The sequence below is a fragment of the Sus scrofa genome, chromosome 5 (assembly GCF_000003025.6).
Source record: "Sus scrofa isolate TJ Tabasco breed Duroc chromosome 5, Sscrofa11.1, whole genome shotgun sequence".
NCBI classification, from domain to species: Eukaryota; Metazoa; Chordata; class Mammalia; order Artiodactyla; family Suidae; genus Sus; species Sus scrofa.
In genome coordinates, this window is record NC_010447.5 from 9,505,168 (window position 1) to 9,520,667 (window position 15,500).

The 15,500-nt window shown below is 50.7% G+C and overlaps 1 protein-coding gene across 1 annotated transcript; it reads right to left on the bottom strand.

Moving 5' to 3' along the window:
• Positions 38-10,556, bottom strand: KDELR3 (KDEL endoplasmic reticulum protein retention receptor 3). Its single transcript, NM_001244970.1, is given in 5 exon segments — positions 38-946; positions 1,761-2,013; positions 2,937-3,095; positions 5,765-5,865; positions 10,294-10,556. Coding segments are annotated over 5 exon segments (645 nt in total). The 5' UTR covers positions 10,385-10,556; the 3' UTR covers positions 38-905.

The following is a 15,500-nucleotide window of genomic DNA, read 5'->3' on the forward strand; positions in this document are numbered from 1 at the left end:
TTTTATTGCTTAAAAAATCCTGATCGTAGTCCAATGATAGTTTCTTAGTTTTTATTTGCTTCAAGACCATATTGGATTGACAAACACCTTAGCACTGGAAAATGTGGAAGGGGGGTGAATTGATTGGTTTTAATGCAGAATTTTGAGTCACAAAGCAACAAGACAACACCTAGTAGTAGGTAAAGCCTAGGTGTTTGATGCCTCATAACATTTGACACCTGTTGATAACACCTTTGTATTTTGACTGCCTAAACTTGGTTTCCTACCCAGAAAGTGAAAGTTAACCACATTAGCACACTCAAGATATTTGGACTGTGATCTTCATTTGGGGCTTTTGCTCTATTCAGGGTGGAGCATATTTCCAGATTGAGATTAGCTGTTACTTAGCATGAATCTCATACTAGGCCTTTGAGTGCAGTAATTTATTTGACCCATTGATGGGTCTAGCACCAAGGTGTAGCATACAGAAGTTTCTCAGGCTGGGGTCAAATTGGACTTGAAGTCACAGCCACACCATTTTCCAGCCTTCAGCAGCACTGGATCCTTAACCCACTGAGCAAGGCCAGGATCCAGCCTGAATCCTTACGGATTCTAGTGGGATTCTTAACCTGCTGAGCCACAACAGGAACTTCCAAGCTCCTAAGGTTTTCTTCATGGTCCAGTTGACATTATGAGAGTGCCACACTTGTGTGACTGGCCAGCTGTTTAATTGCCTATATAATTTAAAGGAGATAATCATAAGGGCTTCGGGATAGAATGATCAGTGCTTTGTTAAAGTCCACACTAAGGATTTTTCTGACTTTAGTTTTAATATTTGGTCTGAGTTGTTGGCAAGTCACCCAGGAGAACACTTCAAATAGTTTGCTTCATGTCCTTGTTAAGGTGTAGAACATCTCTGAGGGCCCTCAAATTGGCATTGGAAGACTTAACTTCTTTCCTTTAAGGACTAGAAGAAAATGAAGCTGAAATTAGAATTGTCATGAAAGGATTCCTTTATAACTTTGTATATAATTTTAGTATCTTAATGCCCAGTTCACAGTATATATTCAGATGTTAGAGCCAAGGGGAACTAACATAGGTTAGCTACAGACTCCTCGTACACTGATAGCACCACCCCCTTGTGAGGTAGGCAGTAAATCTAGCAGTTGTCCTCAATTCCTTTATTTCCTCTCATACCCAGCATATCCACTGTCCCTATTGACCACTCTCAAGAAATGCCCCTGTCTTTCCATTGATAACTACCTCCTGGACAATTCTAACTGCCCCATGCCATCTCCCTCCTCTGGCTGCTCTTCTGCCCTACATAGAAGGTGGGTTGGTTGTCAGGTGGCCAGTCCAGTTGCTGCCATTTATGATCAGAAGGCAGTGTGAATCCTTACCCTGACTTGTGAGGCCCTAGGTGATTAATCTTGATTGAACTCTTGATATCTCTAGGTGTATAGATTTTAACCATATTTGCCTTTTTGTCCTACTTTGGAGGCTTGTAAACTGTTCCCTCTGGAATATCTTTGTGTCCTCTATTCCTAGTCCAAGTATTTTGTCCCATGTCAAACAGCTTCCCTGTAAGTAGTGCACAACATAAAGTATCCTATTGGTCTTTTTTTTCACAGCACTTTGAGTTTCCTGAGAACATTTATATTCCATGTTAGAAGCAGGCACCATAAGGAGCACACAGACTTGACTTTTGACTTCCGTATTCCCCCAAATAGTGAATGGATTAGTAACAGCCAGTGCCAGCACACTGTTCTCCCAGCACCTACCTTTGGTCACATACAAGTAGAAGAAGTCACAGTAGAAGATGGTTTGTACTACCCCAGACACCACTGCAATTTGGTCATAGAAATTCTCAGTCTGGTATCGCCTGATCCAGTTAGCCAGGTAGAGTGCCCGGTACAGCCCAAGAAAGAACAGGTAATGAGTAGTAATAGTCTCAGCCTCTCCTGTCTTGCTGATCATGAAGAGCTGGGGCAGGATGGCCACTGATTCCAGGTAGATAGAGAAAGTCCAGAGGATCTGAGCCAAAGAGATAAGTAGCCGGAGAAGACTGATCAACAAGGGCCCCACCTTTAGAATTTAATTACTAAAACAATGTTTATTGGGGGGAATACAGTGAGGCAAAAAAATGTTGACATTTTAAAATGTTTTGATCAGCATATTCTACCCTTTGTGAAAAAAAAAAAGATTCAGGCATACTGCATTTTTCACAACAGAATGAATGTTGCTATATAGTACATGGCTCCTTATTAACAGAATTCTATCACACAAACTCGTTGACTGAGGCTAGGGCTTCTCAATATACAGTCCAAGAACACTAACTAGTATTCGAATCTCCTGAGATGCTTGTTGCCCTAATGATTCTTGGGCCAGAATGAAGAACTGCTGAGTTGAAATCTGGGTCTGGACTGCTCCAGTATCCATTAATCGCTTATTGGACAGAAGGTCTCAGCCTTAAGTGGTGCTGTGATGTCTGCTTTGTTTTCAAACATGACTATTCAGATGTGCCTGTTTTCAGGAGAAGCATAGCTTGGCGTTCCCGTCGTGGCGCAGTGGTTAACGAATCCGACTAGGAACCATGAGGTTGTGGGTTCGGTCCCTGCCCTTGCTCAGTGGGTTAATGATCCGGCATTGCCGTGACCTGTGGTGTAGGTTGCAGACACGGCTCGGATCCCGCGTTGCTGTGGCTCTGGCATAGGCTGGCGGCTACAGCTCCGATTAAACCCCTAGCCTGGGAACCTCCATGTGCCGCAGGAGTGGCCCAAAGAAATAGCAAAAAAAAAAAAAAAAAAAAGCATAGCTTAGTGGCAATTTCCAAACAGAACAACAGTAACGGCCACGGTTGCCGCAGGCTAGCCCAGGCGTTACCAAGGGTCTGGAGGTGAGGATTTTAGGGAATGTGTTAGCCTTGGGGAATTAGTACTCTGGGTCCCTTCCCTTACCTCCAGGGGAGTGAAACTGTAGTTCTCAAGAAAGGAGAGGCCAATGACTGGGACCAGAAGAAACTCCAGGCGGAAGGTGTCATTCTCACTGTCAAACGTTTTCCGAAATTTCCCATAGATCATGTACACTGTGACATAGGCACAGAGGAGAAAAACCACCTAAAAAGAGAAAGACACATGGGAATCGATGAGTTCATTTCCCAACCTATTCGCTTGGACTTCAAAGTCACCCTGAGTTGGGACCTACCAAACCCAAGGGCTAATGCTCTTCCACCTTAAGGTGAAGTGCAATTTTCTTCAAATTGAATGTGAAATTTGCCATTTGTCTTGGGTCAGTGGCCTAGAATCCAAAGCTGATGGACTTGTAACTCCATGCTTCTAACTGGGACTTAAAATTGAGACATGAAGACTCAAAGGCGCCCAGGTGTCCTCTCCCTGTGGAGTATTGGGCAAAAAAACGGAATTGATCTTTACTGGGGGACTTAGCAGTGTCATTCAAGGGCTCTTTTAAAGCCTCAACTCCCTGGGTCTGTATCAGTGACTTGAGAGCATTCTTCCACAAAAGCTAACATTCTTTGATTCAGCTGATCGTCCATCCTTCAGAAAAGTGCTCTTTTTCTAATTATAGTAGCTGTCCTCCAGCATATAATGGTTTTATTATCTGGCCTCTAGCCTGGGCCAGAGGCTCTCAAACTTGAATGTGCATCAAAATCATACAGCCATCTGTCCCTGCCCTGCCCCTGCCCCCAGAGTTTTTGACTTAGTAGATCTGAGTGGGCCTGAGAATTTGCATTTCCAGCAAGTTCCTATGTGATACTACTGGTCACACTAAAGTTGGCAGAGCAGAACGTTAAAGGGCCTGCCATTGCAGCCCTGGACAACCCACTTCCAGATTTTGTTATGAGTGGGGTAAAAATAAATCCTTACCTTTTTTTTTTTTTTTTTTTTTTGTCTTTTGTCCTTTTAGAGCCACACTGGGGCATATGGATGTTCCCAGGCTAGGGGTCGAATTGGAGCTGTTGCCGCCAGCCTAGGCCACAGCCATATCCTTAACAATGCCAGATCCTTAACCCACTGAGCAAGGTCAGGGATCAAACCTGCAACCTCATGGTTCCTAGTCAGATTTGTTTCCGCTGCGCCAGGACGGGAACTCAAAAATCCTTACCTTATTAAAGTAACTCTTATTTTAAGTTTCTGTTAACAGCATCCAAACGGTTAAATCCCAGTTTATTGACTCTGAAACCTGGGCTCCTTGCCTAAACTGTATTGGATGGTTGGTTAAAACCTCAGAGAATGCCTCACCCCAACATAACCACATAGCTAAGGCCCAGGACTGAGAGATACTAAGTTTCTCTTATAAAACAGGACCAAGCTTCAAAGCAACAGCTTCCCATCACAAAACTGAATCCAAACTTCACCTGCACCCTCTGCCCTCACCCAGACCTCTATCAGCATCCCCACCACCCCTCTGTTAGGCACTGTGACCCATGGAGCTCCCACTGTGCCTGCCTTCTGTCCTTGGAATAAACCAAGCTTGTTCCTGTCCTGGGGGTCTTTGCACCAGCTATTTCTTCTGCTTGGAATGCTCTTTCTCTGATCTTCATTCCTTGTGTCACTCAGATTTCCACTTACATGTCACCTTTTTGGAGAGGCCCTTCCTAATCACACTCCTTGAATAGCTCCCTAGTCATTATCATGTAACCCTGTTCTCAAAACATTTTGGAGAGGAGTTGTCTGGTGGCCTAGCAGTTATGGATCCAGCACTGCCACGGCTCAGGTTCAATCACTGGCCCAGTGATTGAACATGCCTCAGTGTGCACCCCCCCCAAAAAAAGTGACATTTCTGCTAAGCCTGATAGAAAAAGGTGACACTGTCTTTTAAAAACAAAACCAAACAAAAAAACAGGGAGTTCCCATTATGGCTCAGTGGTAACAAACCCAACTAGTATCCATGAGGACTCGGGTTTGATCCCCAGCCTCACTCAGTGGGTTAAGGATCTGGCATTGCTGTGAGTTTCAATGTAGGTTGCAGAAACGGCTTGGATCTGGAGTTGCAATGTGGCTATGGTGTAGGCCAGCAGCTACAGATCCAATTTAACCCCTAGCCTGGGAACTTCCACATGCTGAGGGTGCAGCCCTAAAAAGACAAAAAAAAAAATCTAAAAAACCATTTTTTTTTGGAGTTCCCTGGTGGCCTAGTGGTTAAGGAGCCAGCATTGTCACAGCTGTGGCTCCCGTTACTACTCTGGTGTGGGTTTGATCCCTGACCCAGGAACGTAGGCATGGCCAAAAAAAAATTGTTTTTAATAACCGAAGGAAACATCATGCTATTTTAATTATTTTCATAGCCTTATCCCTAACCACAGTTATTTTTACGTGTTATTATCTGTCTCCCAGTTAGAATGCAGGTTCCTCGTTTTGTCTCCTTCAAGTGCCTGGCTTGATAAATATTTGTCAGATAAATGGACGAATAAGTTCTCTGAAAGCTCAGGATACGATGTTTGATTTTTTGCTTATTTTTTAACCATTGTAATGCTGACCTTTCTTGAGTTTTTAGTATATGACAGCTGTTGTGTATATTTATTACCTCATTTAATTTTCACAACAAAATCCTCTGAGGTAAGTACTACTATCTTCATTTTGCCGAGGAAACCAAGGTACACAAAGGCCAGAAGCTTTGCCCAAGCCCTGGTCCCACAGCTGCTAACAGCAAAGCCAGGATTCAAACCCAGGTCTGCCTGCTTCCACAGCCTGAGTCTCAATCGTACTGGCTCACCATCTGCGGGTGCTTGGCGGGTCCCCCTCAGATGGCAACCCATTCCTCTCACCTTCATTACTGTGTTGTAGATGGAGATGAAGGTGGTGAACAGGTCAAGGTACCTGGTGGTGAAGACGAGAGCGAAAAGGATCTGGCTCTTCCCGGAGATACCTGTGGCAAATGGGGACAGGAGGGAGACACTAAGCACACAGACTCCCAGGCTCATACACTCGTGAGCCCCAGAGCCTGAGCTAGAAAAGCCTAAAGAGCATCCAATCACACTTAATAACGCCACTCTGTCCAGGGACTGTCACCCTCCAAGGGTCAGGAAACATCCCTTCCCATTGGATCCCTGGAGTCTATTCCTCTCATTAGACTGTACTCTGTCACCCAGTCTCCAAATAAAGACACGAACACCGAGTTCCCAGGACCGCTGCGCGTGCTTGCTCTGGGGAGGGCGTGGGGGAGGTGGGAGCCAGGCTGGGGGGAGGGTGTCAAGGCTTTTCTTCGCTCCACCCCCAGAGTTCCACTGACAGTCCCCAAAGCTCCATCTTTTGGAGAACAACTCACTGATTCCACAAGGTGTTGATTCATCAGAGTCCGGAACAGACGGAGGGAGGCACAGGGCCAAGGGAGCTTTCTATCTTATTTTTCCAAAATTTAAAGATTAAAAAAGCTGGGGTTTTTTTCTAGTTATAAAAGTTATGGCTATTTTTACTCTTTGTAAAACAAAAGCCAGATAATACATAGAGATGTAAATACAAAAGCAGCAATCACCTGAATCCCAAAGCCTCCCTGTGCATCCTCCCAAATCTTTGTTGGCACACACGTACACAGGACACATGCGTGCACACGTACACACGACACATAAGCGCACACATGCACACATCAGGTTGACAAAACTGGGTTCGTACTTTCCATGCTATTTCCTCATCTGCTTTGATCTCTTCCTAAACTTTTTATTTTGAAATAATTTTAGGTTTACAGAGAAGTTGTAAAGTCGGTAGAGAGCTCCCAGACACCTTCCACCCAGCTTCTAGTGCTAACACCTTGCATAATCACAGAACAATTGCCAAAACTAAGAAGTGACATCTGTACAGCACTATTGACTAAACTGCAGACTTTATTCAGATTTCACCTTTTCCCACAGATGCCCTTTTTCTGTTTCAGGATCTAATCCAGGAATCGAAGCTGCATTTACCCATCATGCGCCTTAGTCAACTTTTGGCCACTTTTGATACATCACAGAGGTAGTTCCCGGGTGAGGCAAGCAGGTGCCTTGCCTCCCGTTTCTCTTGTCCCATTAAGCCCGCAGCAGTCTGGATACTTCACCAAACCACTCCCATGGGCCATGACGCCCACGTATCCGGATCCAAATGTCAACTCTGTCTTCACTCACCTGACTTCTTAAGAGCCGGCTGAGCACTCTGTCCATCCCCACCACAGCCTTCCCCAGGCTTCTGCGACTGTCCACACTGCCGGCTTCTCACTTCCACTGGGCACCCCTGTCCTCCTCGACACCTAATCCACAGAGGGCGACCTCTCTTCTCCTTCTGTCCCTTTGCCATCTCAGCCCGCACGAGGGACCCTCTAGCTCCAGACTCCCCTCGGATCTCTGACCCACATAATCCTGCCTGACTACACTCACCATCCCCTTCCAACCCCCTTCTCCTCCGGTCTTCTCTCCTTTATAAATGCCACCATCACCTGCTCTGTGCTCAAGCCAGAAAACCAAGAACTGTCCTTGAGCCTCTCACCTTTGTCATCCCAACCTCTGGATTTTACCCTGAATGTGACGGATCGCTCAGAGATTTGACACCGAGAAGTGACATTACCTGATTCAGGGTTTGACTCCTTTTTACACCTAAACTGGGTTTTTTACTCCCCCCCCCATCTTTTCCTCTTTTAGGACCGCACCCACGGCACATGGAGGTTCCCAGGCTAGGGGTCCAATCAGAGCTGTTGCTGCCGGCCTACACCACAGCCACAGCAACGCCAGATCTGAGCCGCATCTGTGACCTACACCACAGCTCAAGGCAACACCAGATCCTTAACCCACTGAGCGAGGCCAGGGATTGAACCTGCAACCTCATGATTTCTAGTCTGATTCATTTCTGCTGCGCCAAGTCGGGAACTCCCTAAACTGGGCCTTTTCTAACTACTTCTCTGGTCTGGGACATTTTGGGGAGGGGGACAATTTGAATGACCAAGGATAAACACCACTGGAGTCCCTAATATTCTGGAGAGGGCTGGTTCCTGTGCCGGCTCTCCCACCAGCACAGCAAGGCTGAGCTTCACACTCCTCATCTGTAAAATGGGGCGGGGCTGACATGAGGACTAAGTAGGATTCAGTGCAAACGTTAAGTGCCTCCTTGGGGGTCTGGCAGTGGGTGAAGGAGCTCCCTGGGGGAGGCGGTGGGGTCCAGGAGGCAACACTGACCCAGCTCAGGGCTCTGCTTGTTGTTGAACCCAGAGCCCTCGCAGGGGACTTGCCAGGGAGGCCCTCAGCCCCATTTGGGAGCGTCCAGGAGGAGCTCTGTCAGGGGACGCTTGGCTGTCCCTCACATGGCCTTTCCCCACCCCTCCCTTCTCTTCCCAACCCCTCCAGGCTCCCAGGCTCCAGTCACATTTTCCTTAGCGCTTTGGGAGCCCTGCCGGTCCAATGCAATGGTTTTCATATTCTTGAAAGCAATGAATAATTTCCACCAAAGCAGGCCACACATGGAGACGCCAGGATACAGAGGAGAACAGAAGCCAAAACCTGGCCAGAGTCCCTCAGACGTCCGTGGAGCACTTGTGGGACCCACTGACCAGGTGCAGCCCTCCTGCCATTTGACAGATGGGGAAACTGAGGCCCAAGATCACACAGTGAGTCAGAGGCGGAGTAAGGATGAAGGACCAGTCTCCTGCCTTCAGGGCTGGGTCACTGGGGTGTCACAGCCGGCTTTGCTCCCCAGGGCTGATGACCTGGCGTTCAGACCCCTCCCCTCCCCCGTTCTCAACCAGGCTGAGCCCTCTCTGTGCACACACAGGCCCCATCCCCCCTTTTCTTTCCCCACAGCACTTAGCATCTCTAACAAACCGTATCATTTACTCAGTTGCTACCACTGTTGCTTTTTGGCAATCTCCCACTAGCTAGATTCAGACCCACCAGGCCAGGATCTCTGCCTGGGTTGGCCAGGTATATGGCAGGTGCCTGGTACAACGCCTGGCAGAGCGGGTTGTGGAACGGCGCCCCCTCCTGGTCATGGTTGTTCACCCAGTCTAGGGCTTCCCGTGGCAGCAACAGGTCCAAGCTAGATTATTCCTCTCACTGGAGCCCCTGTCAGTGTTCCTGGCCCACTTCCCCCAAATGGAAACCAGAGTGCCAGTGACTGCCTATCTCCCCAGAGACCCCAAACCCGAAGGGCTTCCAGGTCTGTAATCACTCCCTCTGCAGTGACCCTCACATGAGCACCTCTCACCCCCACAGAAGCTGGCAGTCTCTGTGATGCTCTCTCTGCTTCCTCCATTAGCCGCTCCGCACAGCTTCCAGAGGCCCTTCTGAGGCCCCTCCCTGCTCCCAAACTTTCCATGGCTCCCCAGTCCCATCTCCCTAGCCTGACAGACAAGGCCCTTTCACATCTGACTACCCACCCCTTGGACTCATCTCCCTCCTGGGCTACCCCCAAATCGGCTGCTCACCATTCCCGAGACATACATGCCCTCACACACCTTCCCTGAGTGACACCCTGCCTGTCTTCCAGGACTCAGCACAGAGCCGCTCCCTCCATGAAGCCTTCAGGAGTCCACTCTCAGCCTCCTTGGCCCCCACGAGGAGCCCATGCGCGTCTCTGTATCCCCTCACCCCAGTGCCAAGCGCAGGGCAGGCGCCTCCAGGACACCAGTGGACAGAGATGGCTGCAGGCGGCTCCAGCGGCTTCTTCATGCACTGAGTCTGTGTGGTCACCACAGTCCAGGCCTGAAAGTTCTCCAAGCCTCCATCAGGGCAGCCAGACTACTGGACAAAAGGGGGACCCCTCCCACCCTCCCTGGGCTTCTGCTCATGGGCAGCTCCGTGCCCCTCCTGCCACATCACAGCCGCCTGTGGCACAGGCAGGGGAGGAAAGAGGGCCTACCTAGCCTATGGGGCAGAGGAGGTGGGGGGGGGGTTGGGAAAGAGAAGACCTTGAGAGTTTGGAGCCACTTCCTGTGTGTACACCTCCCCACCCCCCCACCTCCTGTTCCCCATCCTCCTGCCTGAGTGAGGTTAGACGGAACAATGGGACCCAAAGGGTGCTGCTCCTGGGCAGCAAAGGGGGTCCCTTCCTCTTCCAACTAGCAGTGGCAATGCCAAGCAGGGGCGGGAGGCGGGGAGGGTCAATGGAAGCACAAGCCCAGCCTCCCTCCATAATCTCCACGGGTCCTTCTTCTTTGATGTGGTGTGACTCTAAGTTTTCTTTGGAAGCTGAGCTGTGCAAAAACAGCTTCCAGCTCCCCCAAGCCGAAGTCCCCACCCTGAACAGACATTCAGGAGCCCCTCGTCAAGCCCCGCTGCCGCAGCGTAGGGCTGGCACCTCTGCCCCCGGCCCCACACCGCCCGCCCCAGGCGCCCCTCACCCGTGCAGCACTTGGACCTCCAGATCTTCCCCAGAAGCAAGATCATGGCCAGGAGGTGGCTCAGGTCGCCGAGGATACGGAACACGTTCATGGTCCGGTCCGCGCGCAGCCAACTCCTGGGAAACTTTCTGGCGGGCGAGGCGGCTGCCACGTCCCCGGCCCCGGGCTCTGGGTCCCGCGCCCCTGCCCGCGCCCCCGAGCTCCGCGCTCCCGGGCGCCGCCGCTCCACCAGCGCGCTCTCGGCCGGGCGGTGACGTGGCCAGACCGGCCGCCGCGCCTGGGAGCCAGGAAGCGGCGCCGCCCGAGATCCCGAGATCCCGCCCCCCGTCCAGCCCGGGCGGGCACCGCTCGGCCGGCCATCGGCCTTCCGGCTGGGGCCCGCTACCCGCCGCCCGGGCCGCTCAGTGCCCGCAGGGTGCTCGCCCCGTCCCGCCGCGCCCCGCCGGTGTCCGGAGAAGGGTCCACAGAGGAGTGCCGGGGGCGGGGGGGGGGTGCTCTCGCACGTGACCCTGGGCAAGCCACGGGGATCCTCTCTCTGCCTCAGTTCCCTCGTCTGTAGCCAGGGCTAGTAAGGCCAGTGTTGGGGTGAAGCTGGGTCCCTCGTGCCACTGCTTGGCACGAAGCTTGGCAGTTTAGAAGCCTCCCATAAACGGTGACCTCCTGCTATTGTCATCATCATTCTGGGGTTTGAACTCTTCCCTTCTTGGGTGAGAAGAGCTGGAGCCAGAATCCCTACGCTCTCACCTGTTAATTTGAATAGCTGCCTTGTCCCCTCCTGACCTGTTGGACAGTGGTAACCAAACACTCAGGTTGGGAGTCAGGCTGACCTTCGTGTGTGTGTGTGTGTGTGTGTGTGTGTGTGTGTGTGTGTGTGTGTGTGTGTGTGTGTGTGTGTCTTTTTAGGGCCGCACCCGCTGCATATGGAGGTTCCCAGGCTAGGGGTCGAATGGGAGCTACAGCTGCTGGCCTACACCACAGCCATAGCAACGCCAGATCCGAGCCACATCTGTGACCTACACCACACCTCACAGCAACGCTGGATCTGTAACCCACTGAGCGAGGCCAGGAAATCAAACTGGAAACCTCATGGTTCCTCGTCGGATTCATTTCCACTGCGCCACGAGGGGAACGCCAAGCCTTCCTCTCTTGGCCTCAGTGTTGCATCTGTAAAATGGCGTTACTGTGGGTATGGAAGAGGTCAAGCCTATCACGGAGATCCAAGGCCCTCACTGAGTGTCACTCCCTCTTCCTGCTGTGACAAGATATTAAACAGAAGCAAAGGCCAGGAAAGACTCCAAAGGGCTGTGGGATGTCGGCCAGCAAGTTGGGAGGCAGGAAGGGTGAAGGACTAATCATGGTCAGGAGTCCTTTCAGTGCTGTGTGGCCTAAGGAGGTCAGCCACCCTCTCTGGGCCTTGGTATCTGCATCTGTAGGACTGGAGTGCATATGCTAAGGGCCTTTACCGCCACCCTCCTTTGGCCCCTGTAACCCCTTCTCCCACTCAGCACCTTTATCTCTCCCCAAATTACTGGCCTCCCCCCACCCCCAGCACAGATAGCCAGAGAGGCTTTGCCATGATAAAAACCCATCACCCCTCTATTCGTGACCCTTTCATGGCCCCCTCACCATGAGTCGTACGGCAAGGCTGTACTTTGAGGCTCAAAATATGGTCCAAGGACCAGCAGCATCTGTATCACCTGCTGGAAATGCGGACTCTTGCGTCCCGCCCCAGACCAAGTGGACCAGAATCTATCTGCTCTGCTGTTAAACAAGATCCGTGGGTGCTTTGTGTGCACACGAAAGGTTGAGATCTAAGTGAAACTAAAAGGGAGGTACTGTTGTTATTCTCATTCCACACTGGGAAAACTGAGACACAGAGAGGTTAAGTCATTTGCTTAGAGTCGCACAGACGCTAAATAGTGGAACCTGGACTCCAGCATACAGTCTGACTCCAGGGCTCATGCAATTAAATCATTACATTACACTGTAGGTTGTCATGGGAGGTGATGAGCTCCCTGTCATGAGAGACAGGTAAGCAGGGGGTGGGTGCCCATTTGTTAGGTATGCTGCAGTGGGGACTGTTGCCCTGGCAGAGAGGTTTGGGATAACAGCCATCAAGTACTAAGCATCTCCTGGGTGCCAGGCATGGGCCAGGCCTCAACAGTCACGCTCCGAAGCAGACTCAAAATCCTCACTTTGCAGGTAAAGCTTATTGAAGTCAGGGAGGTGAGATGTGGGGTCCAAGTTCCTCTGGGAGGAAGAGCCAGGCATTCATCCCAGGGCTGTGACAGGTTCTGAATGGGCCGCTGGGTTCTCTCCTCTCCCCACCCCCACCCCCACCCCCTCCCCTGCCCAGATGCTTCCTCTCCAGTCGGTGCCCAGAGAAGGCGGTGGCTATTTAAATCCCTCAGGTGTGGCTACGGTTCTCTCTGCCCAACCAGCTGGCATCTCCTTCTCAGCGCCCACCTCCTCCCCAAGCCAGGGAAAAGCACGTGCATTTGCCATTTGGTGAAACATCTGTCCTCCCGAGAAGCAGCCCCAACTGCCAGCGGGGGCTTGGAACAAGGCTAGAATCGTCCTCTTCTATTTCTTCAGGGGGGACCACGGGGGGACTGGGCCAGGCCAGGGGAGGTCTGAGAAGTGACCACCATGGTGGTGGAGTGGGAAGAACCCAGGCTGAGTAGCCCCGGGGCCAAGGGGTCTCATCCTGCAGCCTTCTAGTGTAGCCTTAAGCCTGCCATGTCCCTTCCTTGGGCCTCAGCTTTCCCATCTGTTAATGGGGATAATGAAGTTAGCAGTATTGCGACCGGCTCCTTGGTCCTCCCTGCATCTAGCCTTCCCAATCCCCCTCTGAAGCTGATCATCGTTATGTCTCAGGAGAGGAAGAGACACCCCCACTTTACAGATGAGAAAATTGAGGCTCAAACTTGTCCTCTTGCTTCCCCAAGTCGCATAGACCTCTTCTCCCCCAGGTTCTACCACTTTGTCCTTAGCAGTCAGCCCTGCCTTTTTCGTACCTCCCTTATCTTCAGGGTGGAGTGTTTTCCAAAGCTTCCCATGAAGAAGAGGGAAAAAATCCCCTACTTATTTTACCCCGCTGGCTCTAGCCCATGTCACCACTCTGGCCACCTGCACCGTCAGGCCTGTCTTTCCCAGATGCTGGGTGGTTCCAGGCAAGTCCCTCACCACTCTAAGCCTCGCTTTCCTGACACCTGCAATCTGCCTGCTGTAGACGTGCAATTGAGGGGAAGCCAAGAGGGGTGTTTTCTTCAGCTCAAAGGGCAAGTTTTCTTTTCCCTCACAAATTGTATGTTCAGTGTCAGATTTACGGGAGAGAGAATGGGGGAGCTGCTTAATTACAGGGAAAATGTACGCTCAGCCTTTTTTTTTTTTCCCCTCCCCGGACCTATAGCCCTTTGTTATATTTCACCACTGTAGTGACAATGCTGCCAACTGTGTGGAAGGAAGGTGTGGCCGTAACGTGAAAGTCACGATCCTCAGGACATCTCATCACCTCATCAGCTGCCTCTGGCCAGGCAGGGCCCTGAAGGAAAGGGGAGCTAGGGGCCCCGGTTCCTGGGACTCCCTTGGGGTCCCTAGGGCCTGTTATGGCTTTTTCTGGTCTTGGCTAGTGGATGCTCCCCCGTGGAAGGAATGAACTCTTCCCAGACAGCCCCGAAGTCCTGCCTCGGAGACACGGACGAGTCCATTCCCCAACAGAATGGGGCTGGGCTGAGGGCGACATTCCTGTGGTCTGAACCCAGGTGTTCTGGAAGCTCCTCCCACTCCACCTCACTCAATATATTTTGAGCGACCTGCAGCAGGGCCCAGTGCAGGCCTCGTTCTTACAGAGCAGAAGATCAAGTTTCCAAAACCTCTCCTCAACGTTCAGTTCCAAGCACATTTATTGAAGACCAACTGTGTGCCAGGAGCCTTGCAGGTTTTGAACACAGGTGTTGACTTGAGGAGCCCTTGGGGCAACATGGGAAGCGGGTGCCTGTGCAAGGATTGGATATGAGGCAGAAGAGAGCCTAATTACTCTGGGCTTGGCGGGAGTCAGGAGGGAGAATTGCAGTTGGGAAGGCTTCAGAGGATGCCAGAGTGGGCTTTGAAGGATGAATAGGAGCTTGCCTCAAAGACAAAACCTGGGTGAAGGGAGTAGAGTCCCAAGTAGAAGAAACTTCTTGTGCAATGGCAAGTGTATATAATATGACTCGCTCTCCCAGCGCATTTTATTTGTACGACTCTCTCTCTCTCTCTCAGCCACACCTGCGGCATGTGGAAGTTCCTGGGCCAGGAATCAAATCCGCGCTGTAGTCGCGACCTGCCACAGCTGCAGCAAAGCAGGATCCTTAACCTGCTATGCCTCGGGGGAATTTCCTGTACGACTCTTAAAAGAGGCCAAGGAGGAGTTCCCTAGTGGCCTAGCAGTTAAGGATTCAGTGTTGTCACTGCTGTGGTTCAGGCTCCATCTCTCGCCCCAAGAACTTCCTCATGCCAGGGCATTGCAAGGGGAAGGAAAAAAAAAAAAAAAAAAAAAGCCAAGGAATGGAATAAAAGAGGGAGGGGGAAAGGATGAATGTTCAAGGCTCAAGCTCCACCACATATGAACGTTTCGAATTGGGTAGTTTATTTAATCTCTCCGTCATGGTGTTCTCATCAGTAATTTGACTATAAACCAAGTAGTGACTTCACAGAGTAGATATCAGGGTCAAAGTTAGCTAAGTCTCTAAAGCGCTTTACAAGGAGTAAACTACGAAACAAACATCGGTCTCTTTGCTCCTCTTTACAGGACACCGGGACCCAATGAGGCTAAGCAGAGCGGGGAGAAAACAGAAATTGCATGTGCTCAGAAGGCAATCATTCCCTCTCCGCTTTATTCCCCGAGAAATGCAAAAAAGAGAATTATTTTTAACCTCTCGGCCAGAAGAAGCCTTCTAAGGTAAGGGCGCTGGAAGTGTTCTGTATCTAGATCCGAGTAGTGGATACATGGGTTTTGCAAAAAAAAATTTGTAAAAATTCATCGAGCTGTACTCTTTAAGATGTATGTACTACTGTTTGTTCGTTACAGCTCAATTAAAAGAAGAAAGAAAAAAATTAAAACAAACAAACAAACAAAAAAAAAACACCCTGGCTGCGATGCCCCCTTCCCTCGCTTCTGGTGACAGGTGTCTTTCTGAGACTCCGAAGACCAGTCTCCACGCGCC